Raw genomic sequence first — 15400 nt, 5'->3', positions numbered from 1 at the left:
CAAAGAGAAACGGAGACAAAGATGTCTGTTATCTGCTGGTTCACTCCTCAAATGTCTTTAACAGTCAGGATTAGACCAGGCCAAAGTCAGGAGTTGGGGATTCAATCCATGTCTCTCACATGGGTGGCAGGTACCTAAGTACTTGAACCGGTTGCCTCCCAGAGTGTGCTCAATTAGGAAGTGGAGGCAGAACTTAAACCCAGACGTTGTGATATGGGATATAGGCATCCCAAGTATCATCTTATTGTTATGCCAAATGCCCACCCCTGAAATGCAGTTCGTAGTTCCAAGGACCAGCTATCACAACAGATAGTGTAAATAGAAAACTTTCCCATTAGTTAAAATGTGATCCTAATCAGAAGGAAGGAAAAAGGGCCTAGATGATTTAGTAAAACAAAATTTATATACCAGGAGCTGTTAATGGAGTATTCAAGATGATTGTACATGTACTCTTTAGATAACATTTTATTCTTCATTTTATGTTTGAATGCACATATTTCTGAAATAATGCATACTTATTCTATTTCTAAACCAAAAACAGGATGCACTGTGTAAATCTCTCTTGACTGCTCAGGATTACCTTTGGGAAACTTACTTATTGGTTGTATCATTACACCAGAGTCCTGTGGGACTTTTGAAAGATGCCTGTCTCCTTGTCTGTTCTTATGCTTGAATTTTACAAGTTTTCTTCCCCATTGTTGCAAAATATCTGCTTCACTCTCCACAGAGATTCAGAGATCATTCTGATACATCAGGAAGAATGAAACCTTAGGAGTCAATCCAACTTACATTTTTATACTCGCCCTGCTAGTCTGTGTGAACTCAGACCATTCACTTACTTATTCAACAGATGTTTATGAATGCCCTGTTCTTACATCAGGGATTCTGTTGTGTATGGCCAAGCAAAGATATATTCCTCTAAGTTTTCTCTCTCCAATTCCAGTTTTTACATGCTGCAGCTCTAGATTAGAAAGGACTAGGAAAATAATAATGTGCTTTTGATTCCTGGTTTCTTACTTGTTAGTTAGGGCAACAGACTTGCCATGAGAAAATGGAAATGCCATTTCAACATTGTTAAGTTACAATAGAATGAATGAAGGACTAAGAGATTTAAAAATGCCAAGTAGAGAAAGTGAATCTTCACACACACACACACACACACACACAATATTTCAGCCTCTCTAGATGAGCTGTTATTTCAGTTGAGTGTTGGCAAATGTAAAGAATATTGATTTGGGGAAAGATGGTAGAGTATAAGAGTTCACAATGTAAAAAGGCTTGAGCAGGAAAAGAAACAACCTATAAGTTTCAGTTGGCTGAATCATTTAGACAGCAGGGTTTGCCCAAAGGAATTAGGGGCAACGATGTAACTAGGCTTTGTCTGAGGCACAAAGTTAGCTGTAAATTATTAGGGAAGGGAAACTTGACTTAAGTGCTGTTTGTGGAAAGCTTGTCACTCCTAGCTTAGGAGAAAATGTTGATAAGTAAAATTAAAGCAGAAAGGTTTAGCGGAATGGGAAGCATGAGAGAAGGGGGGTTAAGTAAGAAAAAACATTGCTTCTAAAGCAAAAATTGGCTAGGATAGAGAAGGAGTAACAAAATATGAGACTTAGAGGTTTTGTAGTTGAAGAAGAAAAGGCCACTCTTTCAGAATTAATGGCTGCTCTGCCATCCACCTGGGCTGCTTAGCCCAGCCTAGCCCAGCTCCAGCCTAGCCATTGTAGCCATTTGGGGGAGAGAACCAGTGGATGGAAGAATTCTCTCAATTTCTCTCTTTCTCTGCCTCTTTCTCTGTCACTTTGCTGTTCAATTGAATTTTTTAAAATGTTGTTTTAAAGTACTTAATAGCTGCCGAGTATATGCTAAATGTACAGAACTTTGATGATAGAAATTTGGGGTGGGAGTGGGCAGGTAAAGGGTCATGGGAGAAGCAAGCTTTGGGCAGTCTGGTCCCAAGACAGGCCATAGTGGGAAGAAAAAGGGATTCTGAAGAGAAAAAGGAGTCACTTGTCTATGGGAATGGCAGAATGGAGGAGAAATAGGTGTCGAAATATACAAAAGAAGTTTTCTTAAAACTTTATCAGTTCATTTATATATAAAAAGGAATTTATTGCTTTTGACATTTTGTTCAAATTGTGGCAACTTGAAATATTGAAGCATCAGATATGCTTGATACACATTTTATCCTTTTAAGTTTTGTTTGCCAAAAGTGAGGCTGACATATGGGTTTGAGCTGGGATGAATGGAGAGAGAAGGAACAAGCTGGTAATTTTTCAACATAAAATTGAAAAGAAAATGTTTCCATTTAAGTAGGAAAGATGTTAACTGGACTGATTTAGAGAATGTGCGTGACTATTTGGAGGTGGATTTATCTCAAGCAGATGAATAAAATACTCCTTGAGGGAGCTTGGAAACTGTCAGAAGGCAGCGAGGCAACCCTCGTCATCCTTTAAGCTAAGTATGACAATGGTAGTAGTTATGGTAATAGCAGAGTGAATTCAAATTAGGGGAATGAATGCTGAACTAAAAATGTGAATAGAAAAATGTGTGATTTGTTGAGTTCCTGAGACTAACTGCAAAACTCATTTTGGAGAAAATCTAGATAGATTGGTAATAAAGGCTTAATAATTTGGGGGGTTGGAAGGTCAGATGAGTATGGACAGAGAGATGGAATAAGTCGTGGTTAGAATTTTGAACTTGAGACTTAAAAATGCCAAGTATCCAAGGATTGAGAAAACTTCTAGATTATTTGGATTCTCAGTCTCTCTTAGGCAATAGGAATTAAACTTCCTTTTCTTATACTATAGAGAGCCTACTGTTGGTGACATTGAACAGCCTTTCTGTAAATATTATTCACCTATTTTTACTGGTTTTCCTATGCCATTTCCTGCTCATCTGGGGGGAAAAAAAGGATTCCTATTATTATGAGATGGAATTAGTCAGATACTAAAATTTTACCACCAACTTCTCATTATATAATTTCATATTTCCTGTTGTATGATAATTAAAATTAGAAAATATATTTTCATTTTAATGAAGAATGAGTTTTGGAGTCATATGACCTTGAATTTAAACCCAGGCTTTATCATTTACTGGCTGAATGACTTTGAACAAGTTCCTTGTCTTCTCTGAGTGTAAAAAGTCATCATGTGTGAACACAGAGCAGGCCCAGTGAAATGAAGTCCTGCCATAATCAAACAAGATTTATTTATTTATTTGAAATACAGAGTTACAGACAGAGAGATATTCCATCCATTGGTTCACTCTCTAAATGGCTGCAATGGCAGTACTGGACAAGGCTGAAGCCAGGAACCTGAGTCTCCCACATGGGTGGTCATAGTCCCAGCCGCTTGGACCATCTTCTGCTGCTTTACTAGGCAACTGTATTGGGAGCAGAACAGCCAGGGCACTAACAGGTACCCATGTGGGATGCCAGTGTCACAGGCACTGGCTTTACCTGCTACACCACAGTGTAAGCCCCTGAACTTAAATAAATGAATATGCTTCTGCACATTATCCTGCCCATAGTTTGGAAATCATCATTTAAAAATCTGATACTATTACATCTATGATTAACTAAGCCAGTCATACACTGGAAATTTAAGCAGATAATTGAATATCCTTGTATACTCTTTAACCCTATTTTACAAATAATGAATAAGAGGCCACTGCTATGGCCTAGTGGGCTGAGCTTCTGCCTGCATCACTGGCATCCCATTTGGGTACCAGTTCCAGTCCCAGCTGCTCCTCTTCCAATTCAGCTCTCTGCTATAGCCTGGGAAAGCAGTAGAGGATGGCCCAAGTGCTTGGACTCCTGCACTCACGTGGGAGACCAGGAGGAAGCTCTTGGCTCCTGGCTTCAGATCGGCCCATCTTTGTCCTTTGCGGCCATTTGGGGAATGAACCAGTGGATGGAAAACCTTTCTCTCTGCCTCTCTGTAGTTCTACCTCTCAAATACATAAATGAAATCTTTGTAAAAATTTCAAAAATGAGTAAGGGCTTAGCTCATTTCTTTTTTAAAATTTTTTTATTTATTTCAGAGGTAGAGTTACAGACAATGAGAGGGAGAGACAGAGAGAAAGGTCTTCTTTCCATTGGTTCACTCCCCAAATGGCTGCAACGGCCGGAACTGTGCCAATCCGAAACCAGGATCCAGGTGTTTCTTCCCAGTCTCCCATGCGGGTACAAGGGCCCAAGCACTTGGGCCATCTTCTGCTGCTTTCCCAGACCACAGCAGAGAGCTGGATTGGAAGAGGAGCAGCTGGGACTAGAACCAGTGCCCATATGGGATGCCGGTGCCACAGGCGGAAGATTAACCTACTGTGCCACAGTGCTGGCCCCAGAGTTTAGCTCATTTCAACCTAGAGTAAAATTGCTATTATTATAATGACCATATGCTAAGATCTCTACAGACAATGTTAAGAGTTAGTGAACATAACCACTGATAAAAGGAGTATTTCCCTTCAGATATACAGGGATAAAATTTAAAAATATAAATATTTTAACTAAAGACAAACTTGAGGATCCGGCAGCAAACTAAGCAAACAGAAATAGTATTCATTTGTAAAGCATTCGGATGTTTGCTTATCCCTTAGTCTAACATAGAATTCTACATTCCAATTAAGAGCTACCCACACAGACATCAAGGTAAATAACTGATGATTAAAGAAAATTAGGCCCAGAAGTTTAAGTTTGTTGTCCTTGAGTGTGATACTAAGACTGTAGTTAGAGGAGAGATGATTGTTCTGAGGATGAAATTAAAGTCTTTTGAGCTCATTTCTGTTTTCAAATTCTGCTTTCTATCTGCTGGCAGCAGAATTAGTTGATAATCATTGGAGACACTAATAAAATAAGTTTAATGATAGGTCAGACTAGCTGTCAGGCTTAATGAGGGAATGTTTATTTTCTTTTTTGAAATCTGCAGAACACAGATGTTGGATAGTGGAAGTGTAGAGCACAATAACAATATTAATTAAGAAAGAAGAGCTTTGATAAAAGATGTGATTGTCTAGCATTGGAGGTCTGATTGAGTTTGTGGCAAAATGGGATCCATGGTATTGCCCAAAGGAACATTAGTTGTGCAGCTGTTAAGTGTGCTATATATACAAACATGGTTTTATAGATACACTTGATTTTTTTGATAGAATATGTTTTAAATATTTGTCATCATAAATACAGAAATTATAATCCTAGTTTCACTTTTGTCCTTTTAAGTTTCGTAGAAACCCCAGCTCATTTCTCTTGGAAAGAAAGTTATTACCGATCTGCCATGTCCCAGAGCTCACAGCCAAGTGAATTCCTCAGTCCTGAGGTTTTCCAGCATATCTGGGATTTTCTGGAACAGTAAGTATCAAGAAAGCAAGAAATTTTGTATTTGTTTACATATAGATAAAAGTAGATGACCAAAATATTGCTTTCTAGGCATGTTTCTGAAATCAGTAAAAATCAGTTAACGTTGCTGGGAAAATTCATGGCCTTCAATATTATCTGTTCAGAATTTAATGGTGATTTGTTGAGTTTCCAACACTGAAAAAAAATATTGTCTTTAGCCTAAGGTGATACACTTATAATTTTGGAGCATCTAAAGGGACTCTCTTGTACAATCCAAATAATCTTCTCCAATATCTCATCGTCAAAGTGCATTCCCTAAGCTTGAACAATCACCCATTGCTACAGTGCAAATGTTCCCTGAGAAGGTAACACACTGAATTGCATTGGTCATTTATGCTTTGCTGTGAATAGTGCTTTTACTTATATTAGAAGGGAGTTTGGGTTACTAGATAAAGTATATACTTTATATATCTTATATATACTTTATATATCTTATATAAAGTATCCATGACACATCCCTTCTATCCTGCTTTCCAACCAGAAATTTCTCTGAAGGAGACTTGATCATTATTTCCATTTAACAAATAAGACTTAGATCCAAACTTCTAGAAATTGCATATCTGGTAAGTGAGTGAGCTACCATTAAGACCAAGGGACTCCAGGCAAACAATGAGCTTCTCCAGCTCTGCAGCAGCAAAGGGCCCATTGTTGCCACCTGGGTGAATTGTGTGTTCATTTCTTTCCATGCCTAACACACTTTGTTTCTTTCTTTTATGCTAGGCCTATATGTTCAGTTCAGCCCATTGACTTGAACTTTGTGGATGAACCATCAGAAAATGGCGCAACAAACAAGATTGAGATTAGCATGGACTGTATCCGCATGCAGGACTCAGACCTCGGTGACCCCATGTGGGTGAGTGGCAAGGGCTTATTCTTTAATCAGTGGGTCCTCCTGTCTACTAAACCTTTTCAATGACATGTAACAAGGTAGGTGGCTCTGAATCAGAAAGACCATGTAACAAGAACAGATACGAGCAGCTGTGAGAAGATTGAGAGCGGTTTATGGTTTCTGGGCTTGCCTCAATGCTCCACAATGTCTTTCCTCTGGTATGGGTAAGAAGCTTGAACATAGTTCTTTGCCTCTTTATCTGAATTGTTCCTCATGCCAATTCCAACTTAAAGAGGCTGGCAGCAGCCCAAGGTTTTCCAATAGGTACAGAGAATGAACCAGAATATAGATGTGATTTCTACACAGAACACTTTCAACTATGGCAAATTACCTCTCTTACAAAACTGTCCTTTAACGAGGGAGGAGGAAGCAAATTCCATTAGAAGACAGGCTGAAATATTTGGCTACAGAATAATAAGAAGATAATTTATACAGAAAACAAGCTTCTCTATGTACCACTGAGTCATTCATGACCTCAAGCTCCCATTTCTTTTTTACAAAATGGTGAGACCTTATGTGCCACATCCCTCCCAGGCAAGCTAATGAGTTTAATAAGTTAATGATAGCAAAACACTTTTCTGAGATATTTAGATGTAGTTGTGCAGTTTCAGTGCTAGGGTTTATATTTAAATTTATTTTACTTATCTTTCATTTTTAGCTGGAATGTATAGAGAAACAGAGATACAGTGAGTGAGTGAGACAGAGAGAGATCTTTCATCCACTGGTTCACTCCCTAGGTGACTGCTGTAGCTGGGACTGCCCAGGCCAAAGCCAGGAGCCCAGGACATGATCCATGTGTTCCACCCAGGTGGTAGGGATTCATTACTTGAGCCATCATCTGCGGCTTCCCAGGATGCATATTACCAGGAAACTGAAGTCAGCAGTGGAGTCAGAACTAGAACCAGGCACTCTGATATGGGACACAAGATTCCTCGATGGTGACTTCATGGCTATGCCAGACATCTACCTCCAGGAATTTTTTAAAAATCATTTATTCATGACACCAATCCTGCAATTTACTCTATTAAAACTTTCTAGGAAAACAAGGAAAAAGGTATAAATAGAGTGGGGTTCCATAGAATGCCTGCTGACAAAATTGCAGAGAATGATTTAGAAAATCTTTGCCATCCTTGTTTGATATATTTTTTGCTGCAATTTTTGAAATAAAATGTAGTCTGCGATGGGAGGAGGTGATTTAGGAAAAGATGAGAAGAAGCAACCCAAACCAGTTTGGATTCTATAAATGCACTGATGCTTTGCCACTAAATTGACTAGGGAAAAATCTACTTCAGCATTGCCTTTTCAGTTCCAATACAGATACAGTTCTTCAATATCCTTGAGCTAGTTGAGCTAGTGAAATGAAAGACAGATGATTCCAAGAGGCAGGACAGAACAGTGAAGACTTTGAAATGTATTATAATTTAGCATCAATGTGGATGAATTCTGATTTGAAAATGACTTTAAAAATTAGAACATTCCAAGTTCACCTAATAATATTACCTCTTCACTTGACGTTAGCCAAAAGGCAATAATAATATAGCTTCTTTAGTTGATGGATGACGTCTGCCTGGCCAAACATACGTTTTTGTATTCCCTCCAAGGATGTTCTGTTCTCATTCTTTGACTCATCAAAACAGTTAAAAAAGTTATCAAAAGCGTTTTCATTCACCAAGTTTATTACTATTACCTTTTTACACACTGACTCATGGGATTTTCTTAATGTGCCATTGTTGTTCTTTGTGTTCTTGGAAATTTTCTCGTTGTGAACACGATTCACCATTCACCATTCTTTTCTGTCCCTCAATGCCTACTTTGTGCTACTTTGTATGGGAATCCTTTCTGTATCACTGTTTTCCACCAGTCTGAATCACAGACCATTGCTCTGAAGCAACCAGGCATATCCTTTACTGTGTCACTTGTTACTTAATATTATTGTTGTTTATTTCTCTTTCTTTGAAAAGGACAGGGATCATATTTTGTTATTCCCAGTGAATACTTGAGGATACATCTTAGGTCTTAAGTAAGGGATTCAGAAAGGCTGGAAAACAAAATGAAATGTGGTTTTGCCAATGAAAGAACAAAATAGGGCACTTGGTACAACTATATTGAAAAATCTATTAAAGTAGAATGAGAATGAACTTCAGTGAGTAAAAATCTGGGTGCTGTGTTTCATTCTCCAAAGAACTGACCCACTCCTAATAAATTATAGTTCTGTATGAAGGCTGGGTCTTCCCTTGATGTTGGCTCTCCAACGTCCTCATATCCTAATTTATTCACATGTCAGTTTTGCATAGCTGGGGCTAGATGACAAGAGGCTCCAGCAACCAGAATATAAAATGTGGTTTTGCTGAAGATGTGAGTAACTAATGTTCTAGCTGGAAAGTGAGAAGTAGGTTCCTTTTAGAGGCCTACTCCTTCTAAACTGCTGCTGCTGCTAGTGTGATGGTCTTTTCTTCTGTGTCTTTGAGCATATTTTAACTTTTCCATGTACCGATTAATAGCTAAATAATTCTCAAAATATGCACATAAATAATTTAACTCTTTAATGTAATATTTTAATAGATTGGGACCTCAGCCAATCATTCTTCACTGTATAGGGAATATGGATCTAAGACACATTATTAAAGATAGAAATCATGAAAGTGAGAAATTCATCTCATTTTTACTAATCTGATATCACTTCTACGTTAATCTCTGGTTATGAAATGAGATCACAATGTTTTGTTCTGATTATTAACAAAGTAAATTAGAGTTACAGGGAATGTATGTTTTTTGTTAATTAGAATGATTTTAATGTCACCAAACGGTGAAGTCCATTGGGACAGTAAATGTAGATGAATCTGGCTTATCAAAAAATTTTCAAGGGTGGGCATTTGGGCTAGTGGCTAAGTTGCCACTTGGGGATACCTGCACTCTCTGTTGGAGTGCCTGGAACCAATATCAACTCTAGCTTCCTGTTAATGTGCACCCTGGATGGCTGTGGTGATGGCTCAGATAATTTGATCCCTGCTGCCAACCTGGGAAACTTGGGTAAAGATCCCAGCTTCAGCGTCTGTCTTAGGGGCCATACAGGCATCTGGAGACTGAATTAACAGATGAGAGATTTCTTTCTCCCTCTCTCTTGTTCTCTCTCTCAAATAAATACAATTAATTAAAAATGGCTGAGTTTTTTTTTTTTTCAAATTGTAGCCTATATTTCCAAGGCCCTTGTTGATTCTCAGTTCTGTTGTCTAATATATTACTTTATATTTCAGATTTGTATTTATAAACTCTGTAACAGAGGTGATTTTTATTTAAGCCATGAAATGTGAATCAAATTGATCAAAATGGGGAAAGGATAAAGTAGTCCAAGTTTGAGTAACTTATCAAAATAATGTATAAAAACATAATGGTAGAAACTTAGGTGTTTGTAAGAGTGAAGAATTTAACAAGATAAATTTATATAGAAAAAATATATAAACTTCAAAATTAAAATTCATGATTAAAATGTTATGGTTCTAGTAAACTAAATGCTAAAAAATTAATAAGAGAAACCTGGAAGTGGATGTTTGGCCTGTCAGTTAAAATTCTATTTGAGATGTTCACATACTATAACAGAGTGCATAGATTCAAGTCGTGGCTCTGCTCCTCACTTTAGGTCCCTGCCAGTGCAGACCCTGAGAGGCAGAAGATAATGCCTCAACTAATTGGGTTCCTTACACCTATGTTGGCTTCCCAGCTACCCCCAAATTCAGCCTCGCCAGGCATTGGACATTTTGGGCATTTAGGAAGTAAAAAAGTGGGTAGGAGCTCTTGTTTTTTCCATCTCTGTCACTTTCTCTCTGCCTCTGTCTTTCTATCTCTCTAATTTTCAAATGAATAAATAAATGAAAATTGAACAACCAACAGCAAGATGAATTCCCCCCAGTTGGCAAAGGGGGTAGGTCATTCACAAGTGATAAATGCACACATGTTTAACAGACGTAAGGTATCTAACATCTCTACTAATAAAAAAAATCTTTTGAATTGAAAAATGAGCTTATCTGCCCTATCTCCAGTTACCAAAGATTTAAATGCTTGGTAATAGCCAATACTAGTTGGGAAACACTTTTTCACTTTTGGTGGTAGTATAATTTGATATGTTGATGGGAAATTTGTCCATTCTGATTTATTTAATCTTAAAGGTACTTCTACTTTTGCTCATAACTTCAGTTATAGGTATTTATGGCACTAAAATATTCAAATATAAACAAGTATACAAACATATATATGCACACATTTGCCCAAATGAAGGCTTCATTGCAACTTTGCTTATAATAGTGAAAATGATCAGACCAGATAGAATTCTAAAGAATTGAAAACTTTAAAATTTGGTAGAAAGGAATCAACAGTTTCAAGAAAATAAGGGTTAATCCCAACATTGACAGATGGTATTTGTAATTATGATGTATGGTCATGTTATTGTAGTGATCTTATTGTTGATAATCTTCACTGTGATTTCTGTGTTTGTGTTTACTGTGAATTGTGTTTTATACCCCTAGAAAGACTGTATACAGTTTATTACTTATTATTCATATTTGGTAGAATTCACCAATGAAACAGTGTGGGCCTGAGATTTCTTTTTGAGAACAGTGCACTTGTGAACTCAAGTCCTTTAATAGCTAGAGGAATATTGAGATTATATATTTTATCTTGAGTGCATTTTGGTAAATTTGATTTCTGAAGAACTGGTTAACATTATAAGGTTATTGAATTGAAATGCATAGGATTGTTAGAATATTCCCCTATTGTCCCTTTAATGTCTGAAGAAACAATAAGATCTTTTTTTCATTTCTGGCATTGGTAACCTGTGTTTTCTGTCTTTTCTGTTAGTCTTAGGATTTGTCAATGTTATTTGTCTTTCAAAGAAGCAGCTTACATTTTTGGTTTTTCTGGGTTTTCTCTGTAGTTTTTCTATTTTCAACTTCATTTTTTCTGATCTTCATAATTTTCCTTTTTTTATTTTTCAAGTTTCTTTCTTTATAACTCTACCTGTCAAATAAATAAATAAAGACAGTGAGAGAGAGACAGAGAGAAAGGTCTTCCTTCCATTGGTTCACTCCCCAAATGGCCACTATGGCCAGTGCTGCAGCACTGCGCCGATCCGGAGCCAGGAGCCAGGGGCCTCTTCCTGGTCTCCCATTTGGGTGCAGTGGCCCAAGCGCTTGGGCCATCCTCCCCTGCCCTCCTGGGCCACAGCAGAGAGCTGCTCTGGGAGAGGAGCAGGCGGGACTAGAACCAGCACCCACATGGGATGCTGGCACCGCAGGCAGAGGATTAACCAAGTGAACCATGGCGCCGGCTCAAGTTTCTTAAATGGAGGATCCCTATTACTGAGTTGAGATTTCACTTTTCTAATATTAGCATTTACTGTTATAAATTTTCCATTAGATGATGCTTTAGCTGCATGCATTAAATTTTGATAAATTATATTTTCAATTTTGTTCAGTTTAAAATATTTTCTGTTTCACATGAGACTTCCTCCTTGACTGGTAAGTATTTAGAATGTATTGTTCGATTTCCAGGTTTTTGTATATTTTCTAATATCTTTCCAAACTGATGTCTAATTTGATGTCATTGTATTCCAAAAACATTTTTCTATGATTAAAAATGTTTTGATTTGATAAGCCTGATTCCTTGAGTCAGAATATAGTTGATCTTGTTGAATATTCAGTGGATACTGGAAAAGATTGTGTATTCTACTTGTGGGATAGAATGCTCTACAAACATTGATTAGATCCAGTTGTTTATGGTACTATGTAGTTCCTCTGTGTCCCTTTTGATTTTTCTGTCTACAAGTTCTATTGATTACTGAGAGAAAAGTACTAAAATCTTCAACTAAAGTTATACATTTGTATCTTTCTCCTCTTTCATCTTTCGGTTTTTGCTATAAGTATTTTGAAGCTCTGTTGTTGACTGAATGGTAGTTAGGATTGTTGTATTTTCTTGGTATACTGGCCCTTCTATCATTATTTAAAACTTCTGCTTATTTCTGATAATGTGATTTTATTTGTTCCAAGATCTGCCTCACATTTGTGATTATGAATATGGCAAATATCCCTTTGATTTGTGTTTACGTGGTAAATCTTTTCTTCATCTTTTATATTCAGCCTGCATTTGTCATTATATAGAAGTACTTCAGAAAGTTTATGGAAAATATAATTAAAAGATAAATTTGATTGGTGTAAAAAATTGAAATACATGCATATAATATTTTCTGACTTTTTGAAGAAGTTTCTTTATTTGATATGCTTCTTCTAAAAAGCATACTCATATAGTTGGGTCATTTTTGTGTGTTCTGACAATCTTTTAATTGGTGTATTTACATAATTTGAATATTGTAGTTACTGATAATTTTTGCTGTGCCATTTATTTATTTTATGCTTGTTCCTTTCATTATTCCTGTGTTTCCTTTACTTTTTCTTTTTTTTTTAGATTCTTTGACTTTTTTTAGCATTCAATTTCCACCTTTCTGTTTGGGTTTTGGCTTTATCTGTTTACATATTTTTTAGTGATCACAAAGAATTTTAATAGTCATTATTACTTGTCATTTACTGAGAGTCAATATTTTGCTTCATCAATGGAATATAAAAGCTTTAGCATAATTTTGGTTTCATAAGCCTTTCCTGAATTGCTGCATTATATATCATTTTGTATACTATTGCATAGATTTATCATGGTTTAACTGTTAACCTTTAAGATTTCTACTGAAATATTTAAATACAGAATATTTTGGGAGGTGCCAAAGGCTTAGATGTATAATTATAGGGTGAAATTGTACGAAAACCAGTCTTTTCAAATTTCTTATGATTTTATTGTAAATGTATATTCCCACAACTGTGCCAACATATACACAAATATGAAAGGAATTCTTTATTTTCTTCTTTATTTTTTTAAGATATATATATTTATTTATTTGAAAGCAAAGTTATACAGAGAGAGAATGAGAGGCAGAGAGAGAGAGGTTTTTCATCTCGTTCACTCCCCAATTGGCCACAATGGCCGGAGCTGTGCCAATCAGAAGCTAGGACAGGAACCAGCACCCATATGGGATGCTGGCACTGCAGGTGGCGGCTTTTCCAGATGTGCCACAGCGCCAGCCCATCTCTCCTTAAAAAATGCAAATACTTCTAGGTGACTGAAGGCACATCTAGTCATTGGCACATCAAGATGAAACAATCCATCTAGATGCAAGCTCTCATTGCAGTTTTTAGAAAGAATGTTAGTTTCAACTGGAGATGACTACAACATATTGAAGAGTAGAGCATCTGTCTAGCTGTGGGGTGAGCAGACCTGGCAGGAATAGGGACAATATGAGGAACAAGATGGAGAAGGATGAATTGATACAGTATATTGGCAAGCTTTTGCCTAGGACTGGTCTTGAACATGGAAACAGGCTTAACATTTTCTCCTTTTCTTTCTGGCACTTCTTAATCCTTGCTTTTGTTTATCTCTAGTAATCTCAGCCCTTGTTTAGAACCATTAAGACAATCATTCAAACATAATTTGTGTCCAGTAGACTTAATATGCTTGTTCTATGAGGACAAATGAAACAAGAAAGAAAATACATTCAATATAGAAAGTACCATCTAATTCTCAGAAATGGGTTTACGTTTCTGTGCTGCTTATGGGGTAAGCTCCCTGTGCACTCAGCTGAGACTGACTTCAGGTGTCTCCATCAGAACAAACTGTTTTTCTTTTCTCTTCTTTGTATGGCACAGCCAGTGGTAAGGCATTAGTTTAAGAGTGCCAAGTCGGGGAGTTCACCTTAAACACAAGTATGCATTTCAAACCTTGAACAAACAGACTGTTTAATAAAATAAGGGAATGGTTTTCTTTTTTCTTTTCTCTAGAAATTCACAAATATAACTTGACAGGTGACAGCTCTTCCCTTACAAAGGGGGCTGTTTGCTTTTTGCTTTGGTGTTTGGGTAAACTGCAGCAGCACTGGCAGAGAATTCATTGCCTAAGGGAAGGTGTTTGCAGTTGCTGTGTTTAATCTGAAAAGAAACCCTTTTCCTTCTCTCCCCTCCCTCCCCTTTTGAGGAGAGAGAGTTGGAAATGATAGCCTGAGGGAAATAGTTCCCCTAACACCTGTCTCTGGTGTAACCTCAGCAATGTTACTTAAGACACTGTGCTGTGTGTATGCATTCAGAATGACAGAGTTGAAGAGGGCAGATAAATAGAAAGGGATTTCAGTAGAAACCCAGGAGCTGATTCTGACCTTGCATACTCTTAGAAACTGATCAGTTTGAAATCCTAACATGCTGGCTTAAAAAGAATCTGATTTATTTGAGGTAATGCACTATTAGTCATCTATCCTGTCCTTGGCAAGAAAATAGCATTATTCCACAAAACATGGAAAATTCTAGAATATTGTATTTAAGAACTTTAGACATGCTGAAGTTCTAGTGCAGCCTTTATTTAATAGATGGGAAAACCAAGATCCAGCTTAATCACTGGTGGTTTCTCCACTATTTCTGACAGTTTGCAAGAAAGAGTTAAACTCAGCTCCCTAAATTTCTAGACCTGCTACTTCATCTATTATTAGAGGTGGTATAAAGTGTTCAAGTTCTGCAGATGGATGTCTGCCAGTGTTTCAGTCCAGCTCTGTCATTCACTACTTGGGTGAATTTAGGTAAGTTATAGAATGTTTCTGAGCTTCAGTTTCCCCATATACAAAATGAAGATGATGATAATGGGAATTTTGTAGAAGAGCTAATTTTAAAATTGAGATAAGGCATGTAAAGCACTTTGCACAACACATTGCATGTGACCAGTCCTCAGTGCCAGTGGTTGTTGTGGTTACTCTAGAACGTGATCCGTTTGGAATGAGTGAGTTATCAATCTCAAATAGAGCAGTTATCAAAACTTTGAAGCAGACAGAGTTCTTTTGAAAGCCAGTATAGTCCTGAATCTGTTCAGGGCTTATAAAACTTGCAAGAACCTTTCTACTTAGTATATATATTTTTGTTTCTGCTATTATTTGGGAGTCATTCAGTAATCTTATTCATTTTAAAGATTTATTGTAGATATATGTATATGTGTGTGTGTGTGTGTTACTTGAAAGGCAAAGAGAGAAGGAGAGATAGGGAGAGACA

At 37.0% G+C, this 15400-nt stretch overlaps 1 protein-coding gene across 3 annotated transcripts in view; it reads left to right on the top strand.

The window, feature by feature from the left end:
* TP63 (tumor protein p63) overlaps positions 1–15400 on the top strand; it is a 240708-nt gene that overhangs the window by 89987 nt on the left and 135321 nt on the right. For all 3 annotated transcript variants that reach the window (XM_062177469.1, XM_062177476.1, XM_062177485.1), the window contains exons 2-3: positions 5216–5344; positions 6113–6245. In XM_062177469.1, coding sequence (XP_062033453.1) covers positions 5216–5344; positions 6113–6245 — 262 coding nt within the window. The remainder of the gene's footprint in view (positions 1–5215; positions 5345–6112; positions 6246–15400) is intronic.

Source organism: Lepus europaeus, chromosome 2 (genome assembly GCF_033115175.1).
Source record: "Lepus europaeus isolate LE1 chromosome 2, mLepTim1.pri, whole genome shotgun sequence".
Classification (NCBI taxonomy): domain Eukaryota; kingdom Metazoa; phylum Chordata; class Mammalia; order Lagomorpha; family Leporidae; genus Lepus; species Lepus europaeus.
This window is presented reverse-complemented; position numbering and strand designations above follow the sequence as displayed.